General features: G+C 42.3%; 1 protein-coding gene across 2 annotated transcripts in view; it reads left to right on the forward strand.

Annotated features, from left to right (window-relative positions):
* MCF2L2 (MCF.2 cell line derived transforming sequence-like 2) overlaps positions 1–17,813 on the forward strand; it is a 270,244-nt gene that overhangs the window by 124,863 nt on the left and 127,568 nt on the right. The window contains exons 8-12 of one of the 2 annotated variants that reach the window (XM_023260362.2): positions 3,266–3,390; positions 3,993–4,107; positions 4,833–4,952; positions 13,359–13,550; positions 15,945–16,136. In XM_023260362.2, the coding sequence (XP_023116130.1) occupies positions 3,266–3,390; positions 3,993–4,107; positions 4,833–4,952; positions 13,359–13,550; positions 15,945–16,136 (744 nt within the window). The remainder of the gene's footprint in view (positions 1–3,265; positions 3,391–3,992; positions 4,108–4,832; positions 4,953–13,358; positions 13,551–15,944; positions 16,137–17,813) is intronic. The other variant, XM_045037208.1, reaches the window with a different exon arrangement.

The raw sequence follows: 17,813 nt of genomic DNA on the forward strand, positions 1-17,813 counted from the left end.
GGACAGCAGTTGGCCTCAGCAATGCTTCAGTATTATATCTGACATCTGTGCTGATTGGTCAATGACTGCTCTAAACAGTTATTAAATATTTTGAATTGTTACTACTATGAACAAGGGAAAACTCCATTTTTGTCCTGGGCAACTTACCTTTTCACTTTCCAAGTATCATAGTTCCTCAATCTTTCCCTGTGTATTTATGGCAGATTTTTGTAACCCTGCTAAAGCTAACCCTGCTAGGCCATATATGGCCTAGTCCCAAAGCAGTAACCAGTCATAATTTTTCCATATATATATATATATATATATATATATACACACACATATATATATGTATATATATATATATATGTATATATATATATAGTTTTTGATACTGTGAAGGGGATACACAGTGAATGACATCGCTTGCTCAGACCCACGTTCTCTCTCTCACACACTTCCTCACACTCTGCACTTCTTTGGGTATATCTGTGTCCCAAGTTTCCCCTTCCAAAAAGTCTCCTTCTGCCCCAGCAATATGCCTCTACTTCTCTGGCCCCTCCACCCTTCCTCCCAATTCTACACACACACACACACACACACACACACACACAATTTAATGGTAATGCCAGAATCCTGCTGGAATTCTGGAATCTCAAGGACATTTAAGAAACTGAGAAAAGCCAAGACTCTTTTTAGAAGGTAGGAAGAGTGAAAGGTAAGAGCACTTGCTAATGAGTGCTTCCCGCCCCCCCTTCCCCTATCATATCCTATTTGTCCTTATTCATTTGCAACCTAATTTCTTTTAGACTATTATTAATTCATCCAACCTACAAATATTTAATGAGCATTGGTGAAATAAGAAGAAATGAGGGCTGATACCTGAGAATGGAAAAGAAGGGATGTGTCTAGTTCCCATGCAGGAGTACCAGCCGAGAGAGTGACTTGGGGCATTACCTGGAGTGGACAGAGCCACAGGGGGTGTCCAAAGAACGTGGGCCAGATCAGAAAAGTCAAATGTATCATCAGCCAAATCCAGGGACAAGTTTGAGGCTTCGACAGCAGAAGCCTGCAAGGGGATGAATAATACAGTGATATTGGAGACCAGGAGCAAAGGCATGAGGGTGAGCAAGCCAGTACTTGTGTGTGAATAGGGTGGAGAAGTATAAAACTCCTGCCACAGGGAACGAGCTCCATACTATGTGAAGGCTGGAGGTGGCTAGGCCTGGAGGAGAGATTCAGGGTTCATGTGCATACAGGATGTGTTTTTGTAACTATGGGCCTATTTTATTGCTCAGGGCACAGTAACCAGCATCCTGTGTGAACCATGCACCAAGCACCCAACTCCTAGAAGCAAAGTTCTCTGCCCGGCTCTGTCCCTTTCACTTATTTTGTGGTTAGCACTCAGGGCATTGACAGAAATGACTTGTGCTGTGTGATTAGAGGATTAGAGCTGTTGTATTTGGCAGGAGATAACCTGACATCTTCTCCAATTACAAAGCCCAAAATCCCATGTAACAGGAGCAGAATAGAGTTGCCTTGGAAGTATGACTCTTTCCATATCAGCCCGAAGTTGCTGCCTATCTACACCAAACTTCAGTAGTTGAGCAAGGCCACACTTTGGGGACAGGTAGAAGAAGAAGCAGGAGTCTATTGACAATACCAGATGAGTTTTTTTTCCTGCTTTTCTATCAATTATTACATTATTATTTCATGGCAGTGTCTAGCTTATTCAGTATCTGTCATTTTCTTGTTTCTGGTCTCTGCCTTGGATTAGAACCAGATTTTGTTAATTTGTTAATAAATTTAAAATTATTAATTAATTAATATAAATAAATAATATTAATTAAAATTATTGGTTTATTACTTTTACTTTAAACATACAACAGCAGCCTGAGATACCCACAAAATTTAAGAGTTGTTGCTTTGGAGAGGAAAAGTGGATGAGCAGAGGACAAAAGACTTATTTTTTCCAGTATATACCCTTTCGTATATTTTGGATTTTGTATCATGTATATGTATTACCTGTTAAAAATAAGTTAATAACCATATGATTCAATAATACCACTACTGTGTATTTACCCAAAGATAACAAAAATACTAATTCAAAAAGATACATGCACCCCTATGTTTATTCCAGCATAGTTTACAAAGTCAAATTAAGGAAACAGCCCCAGTGTCCATGGATAGATGAATGGATAAAGAAGATGTGATACACACACACACACACACACACACACACACACACACACAATAGAATACTACTCAGCCATAAAAAGGAATGAAATCTTGCCATTTTGCAATAACATGGATAGATCTAGAGGGTATGATGCCAAGAGAAATAAATCAGTCAGAGAAAGACAAATGCCATATGCTTTCATTTATGTGTGGAATTTAAGAAACAAAACAACAAAAAAAGAGACAAACCAAAAAGCTGACTCTTTTTTTTTTTCAGTATATGAAGTTTATTGTCAAATTGGTTTCCATACAACACCCTGTGCTCATCCCAAAAGGTGCCCTCCTCAGTACCCTTCACCACCCTCCCCTCCCTCCCACCCCCCATCAACCCTCAGTTTGTTCTCAGTTTTTAAGAGTCTCTTATGCTTTGGCTCTCTTCCACTCTAGCCTCTTTTTTTTTTTTCCTTCCCCTCCCCCATGGGTTTCTGTTAAGTTTCTCAGGATCCACATAAGAGTGAAACCATATGGTATCTGTCTTTCTCTGTATGGCTTATTTCACTTAGCATCACACTCTCCAGTTCCATCCACGTTGCTACAAAAGGCCATATTTCATTCTTTCTCATTGCCACGTAGTACTCCATTGTGTATATAAACCACAATTTCTCTATCCATTCATCAGTTGATGGACATTTAGGCTCTTTCCATAATTTGACTATTGTTGAGAGTGCTGCAAAAAGCTGACTCTTAACTGTAGAGAACACACAGATGATTACCAGAGGGGAGGTAGGTAGGGGGATGGGAGAAATAGGTAAAGAGGATTAAGAGTACCCTTACCATGATGAGCACTGAGTAATGTATAGAACTCTTGAATCACTATATTGTAAACTTGAAACTAATATAACACTTTATGTTAACTACCATGGAATTAAAATTGAAAAAACGAAAATAAATAAGTTAATTAATTTTAAAAAGCTGCAGCTCAACTTCTTTAGCATTTAATTTCCTAAATGAAAGATATACCTGATCTGCCATTCTCTTCACCTCAAATCTACCAAGAATTTGCTTTTGTTAGTTTCTTCTAAGACAAACTATATTTTCCTTTCTCTAGGATGAGCTGAAATTACTTGGAAAGCAAGGGGCCACATTGCTGTCATGCATTCAAGAACCAGCAACCAAAAGTCCCACCAGAAAACTCAATCCCAATCAGCTAGAGAATGTAGCAACCATGGAAAGGTGAGTGAGAGAGGAGAGGATATGTAGAACTCAATGATCAGAAATAACCAAAAACAGATTGGTACGGTTACTACTGGATCTTGCTGGAGTCAGGAAAGAATAATATTTGAGACAACAAAGGCAAAAAGATGGTATCCATCTACAGAGATCTTTTTGTAAGAATGCTGTCCTGCCCCCCCGCCCCGCCACGCTTTGTGCTATAACTTTCATCCCAGGATTTCAAGGGAGATGGTAGTGTTTATTTATCTTTATTTCTAAATAACAGTTCGTTGGGTGCTGTACTTTACACACCTATCGTCTCACCAGTAGAAAACGAAAGGCACATAGGTAAGGTTACCTAGGGACACATTTGAAAGCACAGCAGCTGCATCTGAAGTGAAGTTTCTGCTCCGTTCTGAGGGTATCCCTGACTGAAAAATGGAAAATGTGGGAGCCAGATGAATCATGAAAAAAGTCATAGGTGACAGACATATGTATAATAAGGAGATTCCCACAATTAATATCACTGACTGGAAACATAGGGGCTATCTACATAAGCCTACATGGACTCATGTGGAAATGGACACTAACCACAATATCACTTTCTCATTCTTTCTTGACAGGTTATTACTTCAATTGGATGAGACAGAAAAAGCCTTTAATCAGTTTTGGTCCGAGCATCACTTGAAGCTTAGTCAATGCCTACAACTACAACACTTTGAGCACAATTTTCATGAGGTGTTATTTTCTTGTGTAATAGAACTTCCTTTCATGGTTCAGTGACTTTTGGTTCTCTCTTCCCCCTTGGACTATGGATATTGAGTGTCCTCACTAACCCAGCCCCCTCCTTATATTCTTGCTTCCTCATTGATCATTCTCTTCTTCCTTTTTCAGTGGGGTAGCAATGTTGTAGAATCCCATTTTCCTGTTGACATACATGACATTTTGTGTATGGTTTATCTTCCTTTTTAAAAATGTTTATTTGTTTATTTGTTTGTTTATTTATTTAGAGAACACAAGCAAGCAGGGGGAGGGGCTGAGAGAAGGGAGGAGGGGCAGAGAGAGGAAGAGAGAATCCCAAGAAGGCTCTGCACTGTCAGCATGGAGCCCAATGAGGAGCTCAAATCCACAAACCATGAGATTATGACTTGAGCCGAAACCAAGAGTCAGACATTTAACTAACTGAGTCACCCAGGCACCCCAAGGTTTATCTTTCTTTTTGATTGATAACCTGTAAAGGTGGTTTTACTATTTCATCTACATGTATCTCAACACCAAACTCCCCTTTCCACCCCTGTCCCAAGCTTAATCTAAAAGTTAATGAACTTAAAAAAAAATGTATATGTAGATACATAAAAGTCCTGAATCCTGTTTGGATTTTCAAGTTTTCTCAGAGTATACAAACCTATACCTCCAGAGAGGTGCTCATGGCTTATTTCTGGATGTTCTAATGTGTCTTATAGGTTAAGCGTGCCCTGGACAATTTGTTGGCAGAGCAAGCAGAGTTTACAGACATCGGAGACAGTGTGATACGTGTGGAACAACTTCTTAAGGAACACAAAAAACTGGAAGAAAAAGGCCAGGTTTGTTTTTTGCTGTTTTTATGGACTGGGAAGGAAATTGCTGGGGACAGTGACAGATCATGTCCACTCATGATTGTTGGAAGGTCGCTGAAGGACACAGGAATGCCCAAATCCTACCTTTCCAGTCACCACACTGCCAGGTAGGGGGAGGGTTCCAGTAGACTTGCCTGCTGGTACAGAAGCAACGGGAGGAAAGGTCATAGTGGGCACATTATCTACTGGCAGGATGTAGGGGTGGGAGTTGGTGGTAAGGAGGGGAAACTTGAAAAGGGGAAACCAGAAAAAAAAACCAACTAGTTTTATAACAAGCAGAATGGTGAGAAGGAGGAAATTGCTCCACATCAGTTCTGCTGCTACACAGAGCTGGCAAAGCTTTCTCCTTTCAAATGCCCCCAAAGTTGTCAATATCAAACTTGTAAAAGAATATGTATTTCACAATTCTCATACCAGCATTAGACAGTTTCCCAGATCTGCACACAAGTCAGCAGGTAGGAATGATTCTATTTCAAGTCCTTACAAATTTGGGTTATTACAAATTAAGAAAGCCGAGTCCTCTCTTTCCAGAGAAGTTCTTTTCTGCTATTCTTAAATTAGATTCTCTATATTTTTGTCTCTTGGGGACTATGTCCTTGATGATTAGCACTTCCTTTCTGAGCTAATCTATATGCATGCTTTCCAGATGGTAATTTTGTAATATTAGAGATTTGCTTCAAAAAGTGTGGTCCTCTGGCCAGTGCATAGATGTCACCTGAGTGAGAACTTGTTAGAAATATGGAATATAAGGCACGCCCCCCCACCTCAGAATCAGAATCTGCATTTTAATAAGATTCCTAGGTGATTGACATGCACATTATAGTTAGAGACATACCCCTCCTGCCAAAGGAGAAGTAACAAATACAAACCAAGTTCACTCTGACCCTAAGAGCTATCAGTTGTGGATTCTGAGCTGGGGGTGCTTCTGCACATATGTGAATACATGGACCCACCTGTATACCCAGACTCTCACTCAGGAATCTCATCCTTCCCTGTGAGTACTCCTTCTGTTATCAGTGATCATTTGAAGCTAAACATTTTAGTGCTGTAGGCATGAGTGATCAGAAACATTTCTCAAGCAGTGGAAACATTGAATTTTGTGTATGTAATGACTATGTATCTCAGATTCCCCAAGGCAGTCCCAATTTTATGTAATTTCAGTTCTTTTCAAGAGAACTCATTATTTTACTATGTATTTTCACTTATATACATTCATATATTAGGGGGGAAAAAGCCTCACCAAGCTCAGTCCTTATATTTTGGGTTTGAAAAATATGGTCATAGCATATATATGAATGAAAGTAGCTACTGACCTGAAGGAGTTCATTCATTACCAGGTATTCCTTATCCTAGGTTCCATGGATATGGTGGCAAACCAGGCAGTTAAGACCCTGCTCTCACTGAATTTACATTCTGCTGGAGAGAGAGAGAGAGAGAGAGAGAGAGAGAGAGAGAGAGAGAGAAGTAAAAAGTAATAAAATAAATACTAATGTCAGATAACGACAAATGGTATGAAGAAAATAACAGGATATAAGTGACTGGGGGTGCTACTTTAGCCCAGGTAGTCAGGAAAGGTCTCTCTGAGAAAGTGTCCTTTGAACTGAGCTCTGGATAGCCTTGCAAAGATTTGGGGAATAGCATACAAGGCAGAGAAGTCTCAAGTATGAAGCTTTTGAGGCAAGAATTAGGCTGATGAGTTCAAGGAATGTGTCTGGAACTTAGTGAGCCATAAAGGAACAAGGTGAGAGTGATGATGAGGAGGATTGGGTTTTATTTCAGTGGAATCCATTGGAGGATAGTGTGGGTTGGGCTTTAAATCACTGCTGGGTTGGCTGGATCTGCATGACTGCAACCACTTTCTCTCTTCTGCCTACCTCCTTGGACTTGCAATCTTTGGTACATACTTTAGAGGCCGCTGATTAGAGCTAGGGGAGAAACCTATGGTCATGGGACACAGGAATGCTCTGTGAACCCATGATTCATCTTTCATGGGCAAAGTATCTGAACCAGGTAGACTAACCCACTGCAGATGACCTGCAGAGCCCGGGCACATTCGTTTTACCCATCCTGTGCCTTACTTATCCAGATTTTAACTTATTTTCCAAGGGATACAGTAGACCTATTTCTCTGCCTTTAGATGAACCAAAAAAGCTATCCTATCCTAACCAGGACCTTTTTAACTGTCTTCCCTCAGACTTCTAAGAGGCAGTGTTTCTTCAGATGATAAAGGCTTGGGTAGCCTTTCCATTTGTCCTGCAAAGTGTTAAAGGAACAAGGTGATGTCTGGCTAGTCTACCAAAACCTGCTTGGGTTTATCCTTCACTCAGTACTCAGGGGTCACCTTCCCTCCTGGCATAGCCACTCACTAATATCTGGGTTGTTGCCAACTTCCTTATTCTGTACAGTGATATCATCCTCATGGGTAACCTCTGAGCCAACTCACTGACCAGACTCCTGCCACGTGCTTACTGAACCCATTCTTTTACCTTTGTCTGGTTTGACAGTTTGGTAATCTTTTGAGCGCTCGTTTATAATTCTGAGAAACAGTGGTGGTTTCAGCCCCTACTCTTCTTTAAAAGTAGAATTTACTCCAGGGTTTTGGCTGTAAGGCACGTCGGGGCACTTGGTGGTGGGTCATCAGGGAGCAGACAAGGACAGGACAGGGGAACCAACCTGATTTCAGCCTTGACCTCTCCCCACACATCCAGGGGCCAGCAGTTACAGTACGTGTTCAAGAAGGCTTGGAACCCAGATCAGTAACCTTCTAGGGATATAAATCTAGCTGGAGGGGCATGGCTTTTTTTTTTAATGGAAATTTTCAAACACACACAAAAGTAGATCAACTAGTACAATGAACTCCCATGTGTACGCTCAGTTTGAACAGCCATTAACTTTCTGCCTTTCTTGTTTCATCTGGCCCACTTCTCCATATGTATATTCCATTCCTAGGCCATTATCTGTGGGTTCATTCTGGGTTCCTTGACACAGAGCATCACCCTTTCTCATCATTTTCTTTCACAGCAGACACTTTCATCTGTCATAGCAGTAGAATATGGGGAAAAATAAGCTGTTATTACAATAAGGGTTTCTGAATTATATGCTGCAACTTGACCATCTAGCATTCTGGAATTCTTGGCATCTCAAAGATGACAGGCTGGCTTGTGTTCAGAACACCAGATTTCAGCCATTTCTTTCTCATTATTTCTTTTACTTTGGTGGGTTTTCACCGGATTTTCTTCAGCAGAAGGTGTATAGACTAAAAAGCTGCAATTTGTGTTTGGGGGTGGGTTACAGCAAAGTTCTTTGAAGGCACCTGAAGGATTTAACAGTCATGGCTGTGCAGCCATCATTTATAGCACATGCAAGGAGGCCAAGAGGGCTAGGAGGCGACAAGACACAGGCGTTGGAGCCAGACAGGAGTGGATTAAAATCTTTGCTCTAACAACCACCAGTTGTGTGCCCTTAGTCAAGTTTCTTAGTCTTTCCGAACACATCCCCTCATCTTATAAACTGTTAATAATCATTCCTGTTCCCTGTGAAGATGAAATGAGGTAGAGATTTCATAAGGATTGAGTGCCTGGAGCATAGTAGATGATCAGAACCTGGAAGCTATTATTATTACCCATTCATTTCAGTACAGTGATCTTCTAGCCATCCAGTGTGGCTCCTGAGCTATATGTATGGATCTTTTCCCAAGACCCATCTGGACCTCCTATTCACACCTCTCTTCCAACATCTCAGTGTTTTAAGAACAGTTCTGAAGGGTGAGATGCTGCATGCCAAGCAAAGGGCAGGCTGTGATCAGTACAAAGCACTTGGGAAATTTCCTGTGGCAAAGTTTCCTAGGCCCAGAAAACTTGTGCTATTCTTTTTTTTTTTTTAAATGTTTATTTATTTTTGAGAGAGAGAGAGAGAGGGAGAGAGGCAGAGTGTGAGCAGGGAAGGGGCAGAGAGAGACAGACACAGAATCTGAAGCAGGCTCCAGGCTCTGAGCTGTCAGCACAGAACCCAATGTGGGGCTGGAACTCACAAGTGAGGAGATCATGACCTGAGCCGAAGTCTGAGTCTTAACCGACTTAGCTACCCAGGCACCCCAAATTTGTGCTATTCGTAATAAATTTGGCAGCTGGACTTTAAAAAAAAGGCAACAGACTTCCTTGCAAAGTTTTCACGTTTCTATATTTGACTAGAATCAGACAGGTTGATAAACCCAATGAAAATCAGAATTTGATCAGCCAAATGAGGTCTCTAAGCCTAGGCAGAACAAATGCAGCCATTTTTCTGTGTGTGTTGGTCAGAACTAGATTCTGGAGCCAGACTGCCTGAGTTTGAAACCTGGCTCTTCTCTTTCCTACATGGGTCACTTTGGACCATTTGTGCTTCTACTTCCCTTTTGTTAAACAGGGCCTATGTCAAAGGGTCTGTGGTAAGGAGTAAAAGAAACAGTCAACTTAAGCATTCAGAATAGTGCCTGGCCTATAGTAAGGTCTCCATGAATATTAGCTATTTTCATTAACATCACAGAGGTAGTGGGGCAAACTGTGCTACGGAATGTTTCCTATGTTCAACCTGCAGTGGCTGAGCAGTTCTAGTAAGAGTGTCTCATTCATTCTTCATTCATTTTGCAAATATTTGTTGATCTTCTACTACTATATACCAAGTGCTCTTCTAAGTTATGAGGACACTACAGTGAGCAAAACAGTTAAAAATCACTGCCTGAGGAGTTAGCACTCTGACCTTTTCTATGCAGTGGTGACCATCTGGCCTTTGCTGGGCAGACCAAATGCACTGGGTATTTAAACCTGAGTTCTTTTAAATAGCTACTGCTTGATTTGTGTCACTTTATTCCCATATCATTACTCAGTTTTGTTTTGTACAACAATCATTTATTCCTAAGTACCTAATATGTTCCTCATGGCACGTTTTAGGCTAAATAAGAGCTGGTTCATGCGCACAAGGGTCTGTGGCATTAGCCCAGGCAATAGATCAGTGATCACAATATAGTGAAGTATGTGCTCTGATCAAGAAAGGCACAGAGTGTTATAGGAGCACAGAGGAGAGGCATCAAAATTAAATGGTGGAGTTAGAGAAAGCTTCATGGAGAAGGTGAACTCTGATGGGTGAGGTACAGTTAGCTCCAGAGGAGTGTAGGTGTATCAGGAGGTGAGTTGGGGGGTTGCGGGGTAGTGGTGAGGGAAGGATGGGGCTTTCTAGGCAGAGGGAGCAAGCAGAGAAGGCATGGAGGCCCAAAGCTGCCTGAATATTTGGAGAACTATGAACAGGTCATTAGTTGGGTTACAGTTGGGGGTGAGGAGATGGAGGAGGGAGAGGCACAGGCATGACCAGGTAATGAAAGGCCCTCTGCATTGCTCAGAAGTTTGAACTTTTCTCATGAAGACTGTGGAGATCCAGGGAAGGTTTTGAGATGTTGCAGTGATGTAGACATGATGAGACGCTATAATAGAGTTGCTGTTTCATCAGAATTATGGAGCATGATTTGAAGGAGAGCCTGAAGGAAAGCAAAGAGACCAGCTGTCCTGGTCAGAAAGCAGGAAGGCAAGAACAGACAGTTCTTGCCCTGGAGAAGGGCTCAGAATTCGACGAAGTTGTTAAGAAGGATATGGGTTCTGCAGAGTTTGGTGAATGACTGGCCCAGGAAAGGGGCAGTGTTTTTGAGATTGTTGAAACCATAAACCACTGTAAGTTGAGAGAGGGGCAGGGTCATCACCTGGAGTCATCATAACTCCTTGTGTTACTATAAAAAGTTAAACTAGGGCAAATGCATCTTACTGGAATGCTTAACGTAGTCACGAGGGTGCACATGGCACATGGCACATGGCAGGTCTCAGCTCCTGGGGACCTTTGGAAGCATGGAAGTCATCTGTGTTGACTCACGGGTCAATGTTTTTTCACACAATTCCAGCCAAGTATATCACTATATCTTCTAGTTCACTGGCTAATAACATTTTATTGATCAAATATTTATGAGGTGCTTCTAAGTGTTTTCATGGAACTTACGTATTGGTAGTGGTGGGTGGAGTATGAGAGAATCATATGTTAAAGTAAACAAAGAAGATACTTTCAGGTAGAGGTCAAGTGCTGTTAAAAAAAAAGAAAACGAAGTGAGAGAGAGGGCCTGGGTGGATGTGTTGCCAGGAGTGACTTAGATTCAGTAATCAGGGAAGGTCCTGTGAGGAGGTGAGCCAACCTGGGAGAAGCATCCAAGGGAAGGACCCTGAGACAGGGGCTAGTTTGGTTGCCAGCCTTGTTTAAACCATCCCTCCTACCTGGATTACTACAGGAGACACCAGCTGGCCTTGCTGCTTTGCCTCTTCTCTGCTGTTCTCAACACTACAGCAGGAGCCATCCTTTTATTTTTTTATTTTATTTTATTTTATTTTAAAATTTTTTAAATGTTTTATTTATTTTTGAGACAGAGACAGAGCATGAACAGGAGAGGGTCAGCGAGAGGGAGACACAGAATCCGAAACAGGCTCCAGGCTCTGAGCTGTCAGCACAGAGCCCGACGCAGGGCTCGAACTCACGGACCGCGAGATCATGACCTGAGCCGAAGTCGGCCGCCCAACCGACTGAGCCACTCAGGTGCCCCAGGAGCCATCCTTTTAAAAATATGAATGAGATCCTCTCTTCAGAACCCTCCAGTGCTTCCCACATCATAATGAGTAAAAGCTGAAGTGCTCACAGTGGCAGCAGGGCCCTCCCCAATCCAGTCTCCCTCTTTCTTCTGATTATGTCTCCTACTTCTTTCCTGTTTGCTTCCTCTGTTCCAGGTGGCCTCCTCCTGCTGCCTGAATATGTCAAACATGTCCCTACCAAGTACAGCATGGATTGTTCCTCACCTCAGGCCTTGACTTTTCTGTGTCAGGGGTTCCCAGGGCCACACTCAGACTTGAAGATTTGCTAGGAGGACTCATAGGACTCAGCACATAATTGTACTCGTGGTTATGATTTATTACGGTGAAAAGATACCAAGCAAAATCAACATGGGAAAAGTGCATGGGGCAAAGTCTGTTGGGAATCAGATACAAGCTTCCAAGATTCCTTTTCCAATGGAGTTCCATCAGATGATCCCCCCAGCAAAGGATTGTGACACTATTGTGAAATGTTGTCTATCAGGGAAGCTCATTCGGGGCTCAGTGCCCAGTTTTTACTGGGGGCTGGTCACATAGGTATCTTCTGCCTGGCATATACCAGAATTCTCTACTCCCAGAAAGAAAGCAGGGGTTTAGTGTAAAGCATATTGTTTGTACAAATGGCACAGTGAGCCATTCTTATCAGGGGATGGCAGGAACCCTCCTGACATTCCTAGATGGCACCCAAGGCCTAACCTTACAAACAGGCCTTGCAAGGACAGCGGTCTCTGTCTTGCTATGCTAACGCTTTGGCACCACTTGGATAGCACCTTCTCAGTGAGTCCTTCTCTCACCATCCTACAAAATAACTCCTTACCAGCACTCCCTGCCCTTCTCTCCCGATTTGATCTTTCTCTATAGCACTCATCACCAATTAAGGTATTATATAATCTACGTATCTAATTGTTTATTGCCTATGTGTTCTATTAACATGTAAGCTTCATGAGGGCAGGGATTTTAGCTGCTTTACCACCAAACCCCTAACATGACAGTGTTTGGCATTTGGAAGGTCCTCAGTAATATGTGATGAATGAATTAAAAACAGAAAAACATGGCACACGTGGTTAGAACAAAGCAAGCCATGCAGGGAGAGGTAGGAGGCGTGGTTTCTGGTCAGATGAATTCAGAGCAGAGTGGGATCCTGTGAGTCACAGGAAGGGGTTTAGATAAACATATTTCTTAAAGTTTCATGATCCCTCAGAGTTGTCCAAACCAGATCTTTACCAGTTTCCCAAATTCAGCTAACTCTACTCTCTCCTCATGTCACATGTCTGATCCTTTTACTTTTCCATTTAGTTTACAGGAGAATTCAGAGTCTCCAGTTCTGGTCAGTATAACACTTCATGCTCTTCTGCCAAGAACTTATCACAGTTGTAATAATTGAATTACGGGTATAATTTATTTAATAATCTGAGTTCTCCATTAGACTGAAAATCATGGCTTGTTACCACTAGAGTCTCAGTGCCTCACCCAGAACTCAACAAACATTTGAATGAATGGCTTGCTCTTCTTCAAGGTGCAGGTGACCCTGGACTAGGCTAGACTTCCTGGAGACTTCAAACTGCCACAGAGCTTTCCCAGGTTCCCCAGCTCCGACTCTCAGCTTAAGACCTGAATCAACATCTCCCTAAGTTGTTCCTGATTTGGAGCACACGGTTGGCAGATATCAGCCTCACCATGACCTGGCTTCTGATGCTTGGTTTGGACGTTCACTTCACAGGAGCCCTTGGAAAAGGCCCAGCTGCTTGCAGTAATTGGGGACCAGCTCATCCAAAGCCACCACTATGCGGCAGACTCCATCCGACCCAGGTGTGTAGAGCTCAGGCACCTCTGCGATGACTTCATCAATGAAAACAAGAAAAAATATGACATTTTAGAAAAGTCCTTGGAGTTGCATAGACAACTGGACAAGGTGAGCACAGCAAAGCCATGACCTGATGTTTGCTAAATTTTCTGCAAAACAGTCTTAATCATACTCATCCTCCCTGCCCCACAATATTGCTGAGAGGATAATGTACTTCTTATGAAATAGTGCTCAAGAGGCATTAAAAGCTGTGAAGATTCTAGGTCATAGAGGCATTGGAGGTAAAAGTGCCCCCACCATCCCACCATATTCCATTAGAATGAACTAACATTCATTTTCCTCTGTATAGACCTGGACTTAGAGCGTGTTTTGGCCCATGGGACATTTCTTGATTCCCCTTCAGACAGAGAACCAAGCACTATATTTGCAAAGTGCTTCTCATATATAGGCATCAGATTATTAATCCTTTTGGAGAAACTGAAGTACTAATGACCATTATACACTCCTACCTGCCATTTATTGAGTACCTACTATGTTCCTGCCAGAAGCATAATTATGTCATCTATTTAATCCTCAAGACAACCTGTGAGGAAAGTATTAATGGCATTATTTTACAGAGGCAGAAACTGATATCCATCATGGTGAAGTCAATGGTTCACAACATTTAATACATGAGAATCAGTTTGCTATAATTGCAGATTCTCTAATGTACCATTCTGAAGACTCAGATTCAATAAGTCTAGGCTGATGCCCAGGAATCAGTATTTCTGCCAAGTCCCCAGGTGATTCTGGTGCAGGTGGTACAGGGACAACACCGAGAAACTCTGGGATAAGTGACTGCTTACGACCTACCGGGGGTAAAAATAGGGGATTGCAGATTTGAAGTCAGGACTGCCAAATTCCAAACCCGAGGCTCCCTAGATTAGATAGCAACACTGTGTGCAGAGGGCTCACAGGGAATGGGTGGAGCTCTGGTGCCCTTCAGTGGTGATCTCTGAGGCAGGTGCCCGGTCAGCAGGGGCAGTGACTTCTGGAGCCTTCCCTGTCAGCTGTTTGCAGGCAGCATGTGGCTCATGGCCATGAGTCAGCATGCTCCATTCCCATAACTGTTTCTCTCTGATGGCCAGGGGCACTCGCCCAGGCTGTTTATATCATCCCAATGCCAAAGGGATTTTAGTATCAATGAAATACAGCTGTTCCAGAAGCAAGTGGCTCCTAAGGGCCTGGTGCACAGTCTGTCCTGTGTGCTAAACTCTGCAGGATCAGCTGCTGTTTTTCTCACTCCATATCTGCTCTAGAGATAATAACCTAATGCTGGTGTGTGTGTGTGTGTGTGTGTGTGTGTGTGTGTGTGTGTGTGTGTGTGTCTGGGAGAGCAAGCATCTGCTGTGACTCTGCAGAAGACCCCAGCTTAATGTTTTCTGCAGATCTAGGTATGTTTTAAGAGAAAGTTTTCACATTATATATTAAAGCATGATTTATATTATTTTGAAAATCCAAAAATGTAGGAAGGAGAAGGAAAAAAGTTTCTTATGGGCATCTACACATGCCATCCCCCTCCTTATCCCTACACATTGGTAATCATTAATTTTTAAATATCTTTATTTTGTTTTGTTATTCTAAAAGTAGTACACATTCAGCATAAGGAATTTAGGGAAAAAATATACAAACTTAAGTTGCCTATAATTTTCCCACTTAGAGAGAACTACTCTGGAGTGCTCCCTTTTGTTCTTTTTCCCCCTGTATAGTTATTTTACATAGCTTTTCAGGTCACATGGTAAATGGAAATGCAGATGTGCTTGCACTGGCAGCCTCTTTATACATAAATATTCTGGCAGCACAAGGGTCCCTGTCTTTCTGTTTAAGTCTTTAAAAAATTAAATTGTTAGAATTCATCACCTATCTGACTTCATCCCAGCATTCTGGAAAAAGTTTGAGTATTGCTGTTGTGAGTTACAAAGCTTTGCATTCTTCGATGCTTCCCTAGGAAAGACAAATACCAGTAAATGCAAATGTGGACAGAGAAAAGTAGTGTTTTTGTTAAAAGGGATGTTTCCTTCCCTAGGAAGACGTGTAGAGTCCAGGTCTAATGTCTCATTTGTCACCCTATGGTCTCGTAACCAGTTAGGATGCACAATGAATGGCCTAGAATGTAAACCTGAAAAGTCATTGGTTATATTTCTCCACAGTTAAACCAAACTTAGGAATACCTAACTCTCTCCTTTTGGAGATGTAGCAATTACTGTCTGTGGAAGAGAGAAGAATGTTTATACGATTCTTTTTTACTGACTGGATGACTTTCCTGAAATGTGGACAGATGTAAAATTAGTTTGGGCTTGTCCACCTTGTAGTTGCATTGACAGTGGTTAGACCTCTGAAGTTTATGTTGTCCCATGACAATTTCCTGTTGTCTTAGGATCCTTCTAGACCACAGACGAGCTCAGACCTCCTGAGGGTTGTGGTCAGGCTGACTGCATAGGGCACTGTGTTTCTTTTGAAAAGGTCAGCCAATGGTGTGAAGCAGGAATCTACCTTTTGGCTTCCCAAGCTGTAGACAAGTGCCAGTCACGAGAGGGAGTTGACGTTGCCTTGAACGACATTGAGGCATTCCTGGGCACTGCGAAGGAGTACCACTTGCCCAGCCACATGGAGTTTTACAGCCAGTTCGAGTTGATACTCACCCTTGACCTAAAGGTAATGTTTCTGGGTTATTTTAATCTTGTGGTTGGAAAGAAGCACTGGGGGCCTTTTGACTATTGCTTAAGAAAGTCCGGGTAGGATGTACTGAGCAGGTTCACCAATTCCTGTGTTCTGAGGTGGCCTCTTAGACTCTTGGTCTGTGCTTCCTGGCAAATACCCTTCACGGTCTCACCCAAATATCACTCTCAGTCATTCGTTTCTCTACAAATACTCATCAGCATCTCTGATATACCAAATACTGTGCTGAGGGCACAGCAATAATAGACATTCTTTCATCTCTGATGGAACCTAATAGGAGAGGCTGACATTAATAAATGTCAAACACAAAACATAAGAATGTGTTACAGGTTAAGATAAGTGTTCTGGAGGAGGGATTTGGGATCCTGCTGAGCATGTGATAGAAAAACTTGACCTGGACTGAGAATACTTGAGCCATGGCCTGGAGAATGTGTAGAGATGATGGGGGAGCCTTTCCAGATTAGAAGTAACAGCATGTGCAGAGGACACAGGCCTGGAGGGAGTCTGTTACAAGTGCAGAACCCAAAGGTCAGGGTGACTGGAGTACAGAGAGCAAAGGAAGGGTGTTTGGGGTGAGATAAGAGAGGGGCAGATGAGGTGGGCTTTGTGGGCCATCTTAAGGAGTTTGGTCTTTATTCTAAGAACCGTGGGAAGCCACTGAAGGATTTAAGCAGGGGAATAACTTGATTGGATTTGCATTTTGAGAGGAGCACTCCTCTGTGAAGTCAGCAGAATTCTGTATGGCACACCTTCCTCTGAGATTCCCACCACCTTGTATGTATCTCTTCAGTAACACCTTCTTTACTTCTTTGAGTCACGGGCCTCTTTTGAGTCATGGAATCTGATTCATATACTTTCAGGACCTGCATACTCAAAGTGATTAAAGAGAGTTTGGTATAGGCATTTTTACAAAGATATGGCAGGATTTAGGGAACCCAATAAGGATGGTGAAGGTCCCTGGGGCTAGCAAGAAAATGGAAGCAGTTACCACCCATAAGCCTAAAGAGCAAAGAGGAACCCAAGAAGCACTGTAACTGTGACTGTGACAGGCACCTAGTAAGGGTTGTGGCCTTGGGCAGAGGAATGCAACTATTAATGGAGAAATATATATCCCTACTCTCCTCTCTCCCTCTCTTAGATGTCCAGGTAGTGCTTCCCTTTGGCCAAACCAACTAAAAGCCCATAGGCAAGTGAGCCTATCCAACAGAGTCCATACAGGTCAGCTTCCTGGGACACAAAGCAGGGAAAAGAAGACGTAGTAGAGTGACAAATAGGGAATATCCAGCATATGTATCTTTTATAATTAATTTTATGAGATGCCCTAAAGCCCATCCATGAATTCAGGCTAAGAGCCTTTGCTGTAACATGTTGTATACCACACTACATTCTACTTATTTATTTTAAAAATTAATTAATTTAATTTTAGAGGACAATTAATTTTCCTCTAAATTTTAGCGGGAGGGAGAGAGACAGCCATCAGGGGAGAGGGGCAAAGGGAGAGAGACAATCTTAAACAGGCTCCATGCTCAGTGTGAAGCCCGATGCTGGGCTCAATCTCATGACACTCAGATCATGAGCTGAGCCGAAATCAAGAGTCAGATCCTCAACTGACTGAGCCACTCAGTCATCTCTATTTATTTATTTTATTTTTCT

Source organism: Felis catus, chromosome C2, assembly GCF_018350175.1.
Source record: "Felis catus isolate Fca126 chromosome C2, F.catus_Fca126_mat1.0, whole genome shotgun sequence".
Classification (NCBI taxonomy): domain Eukaryota; kingdom Metazoa; phylum Chordata; class Mammalia; order Carnivora; family Felidae; genus Felis; species Felis catus.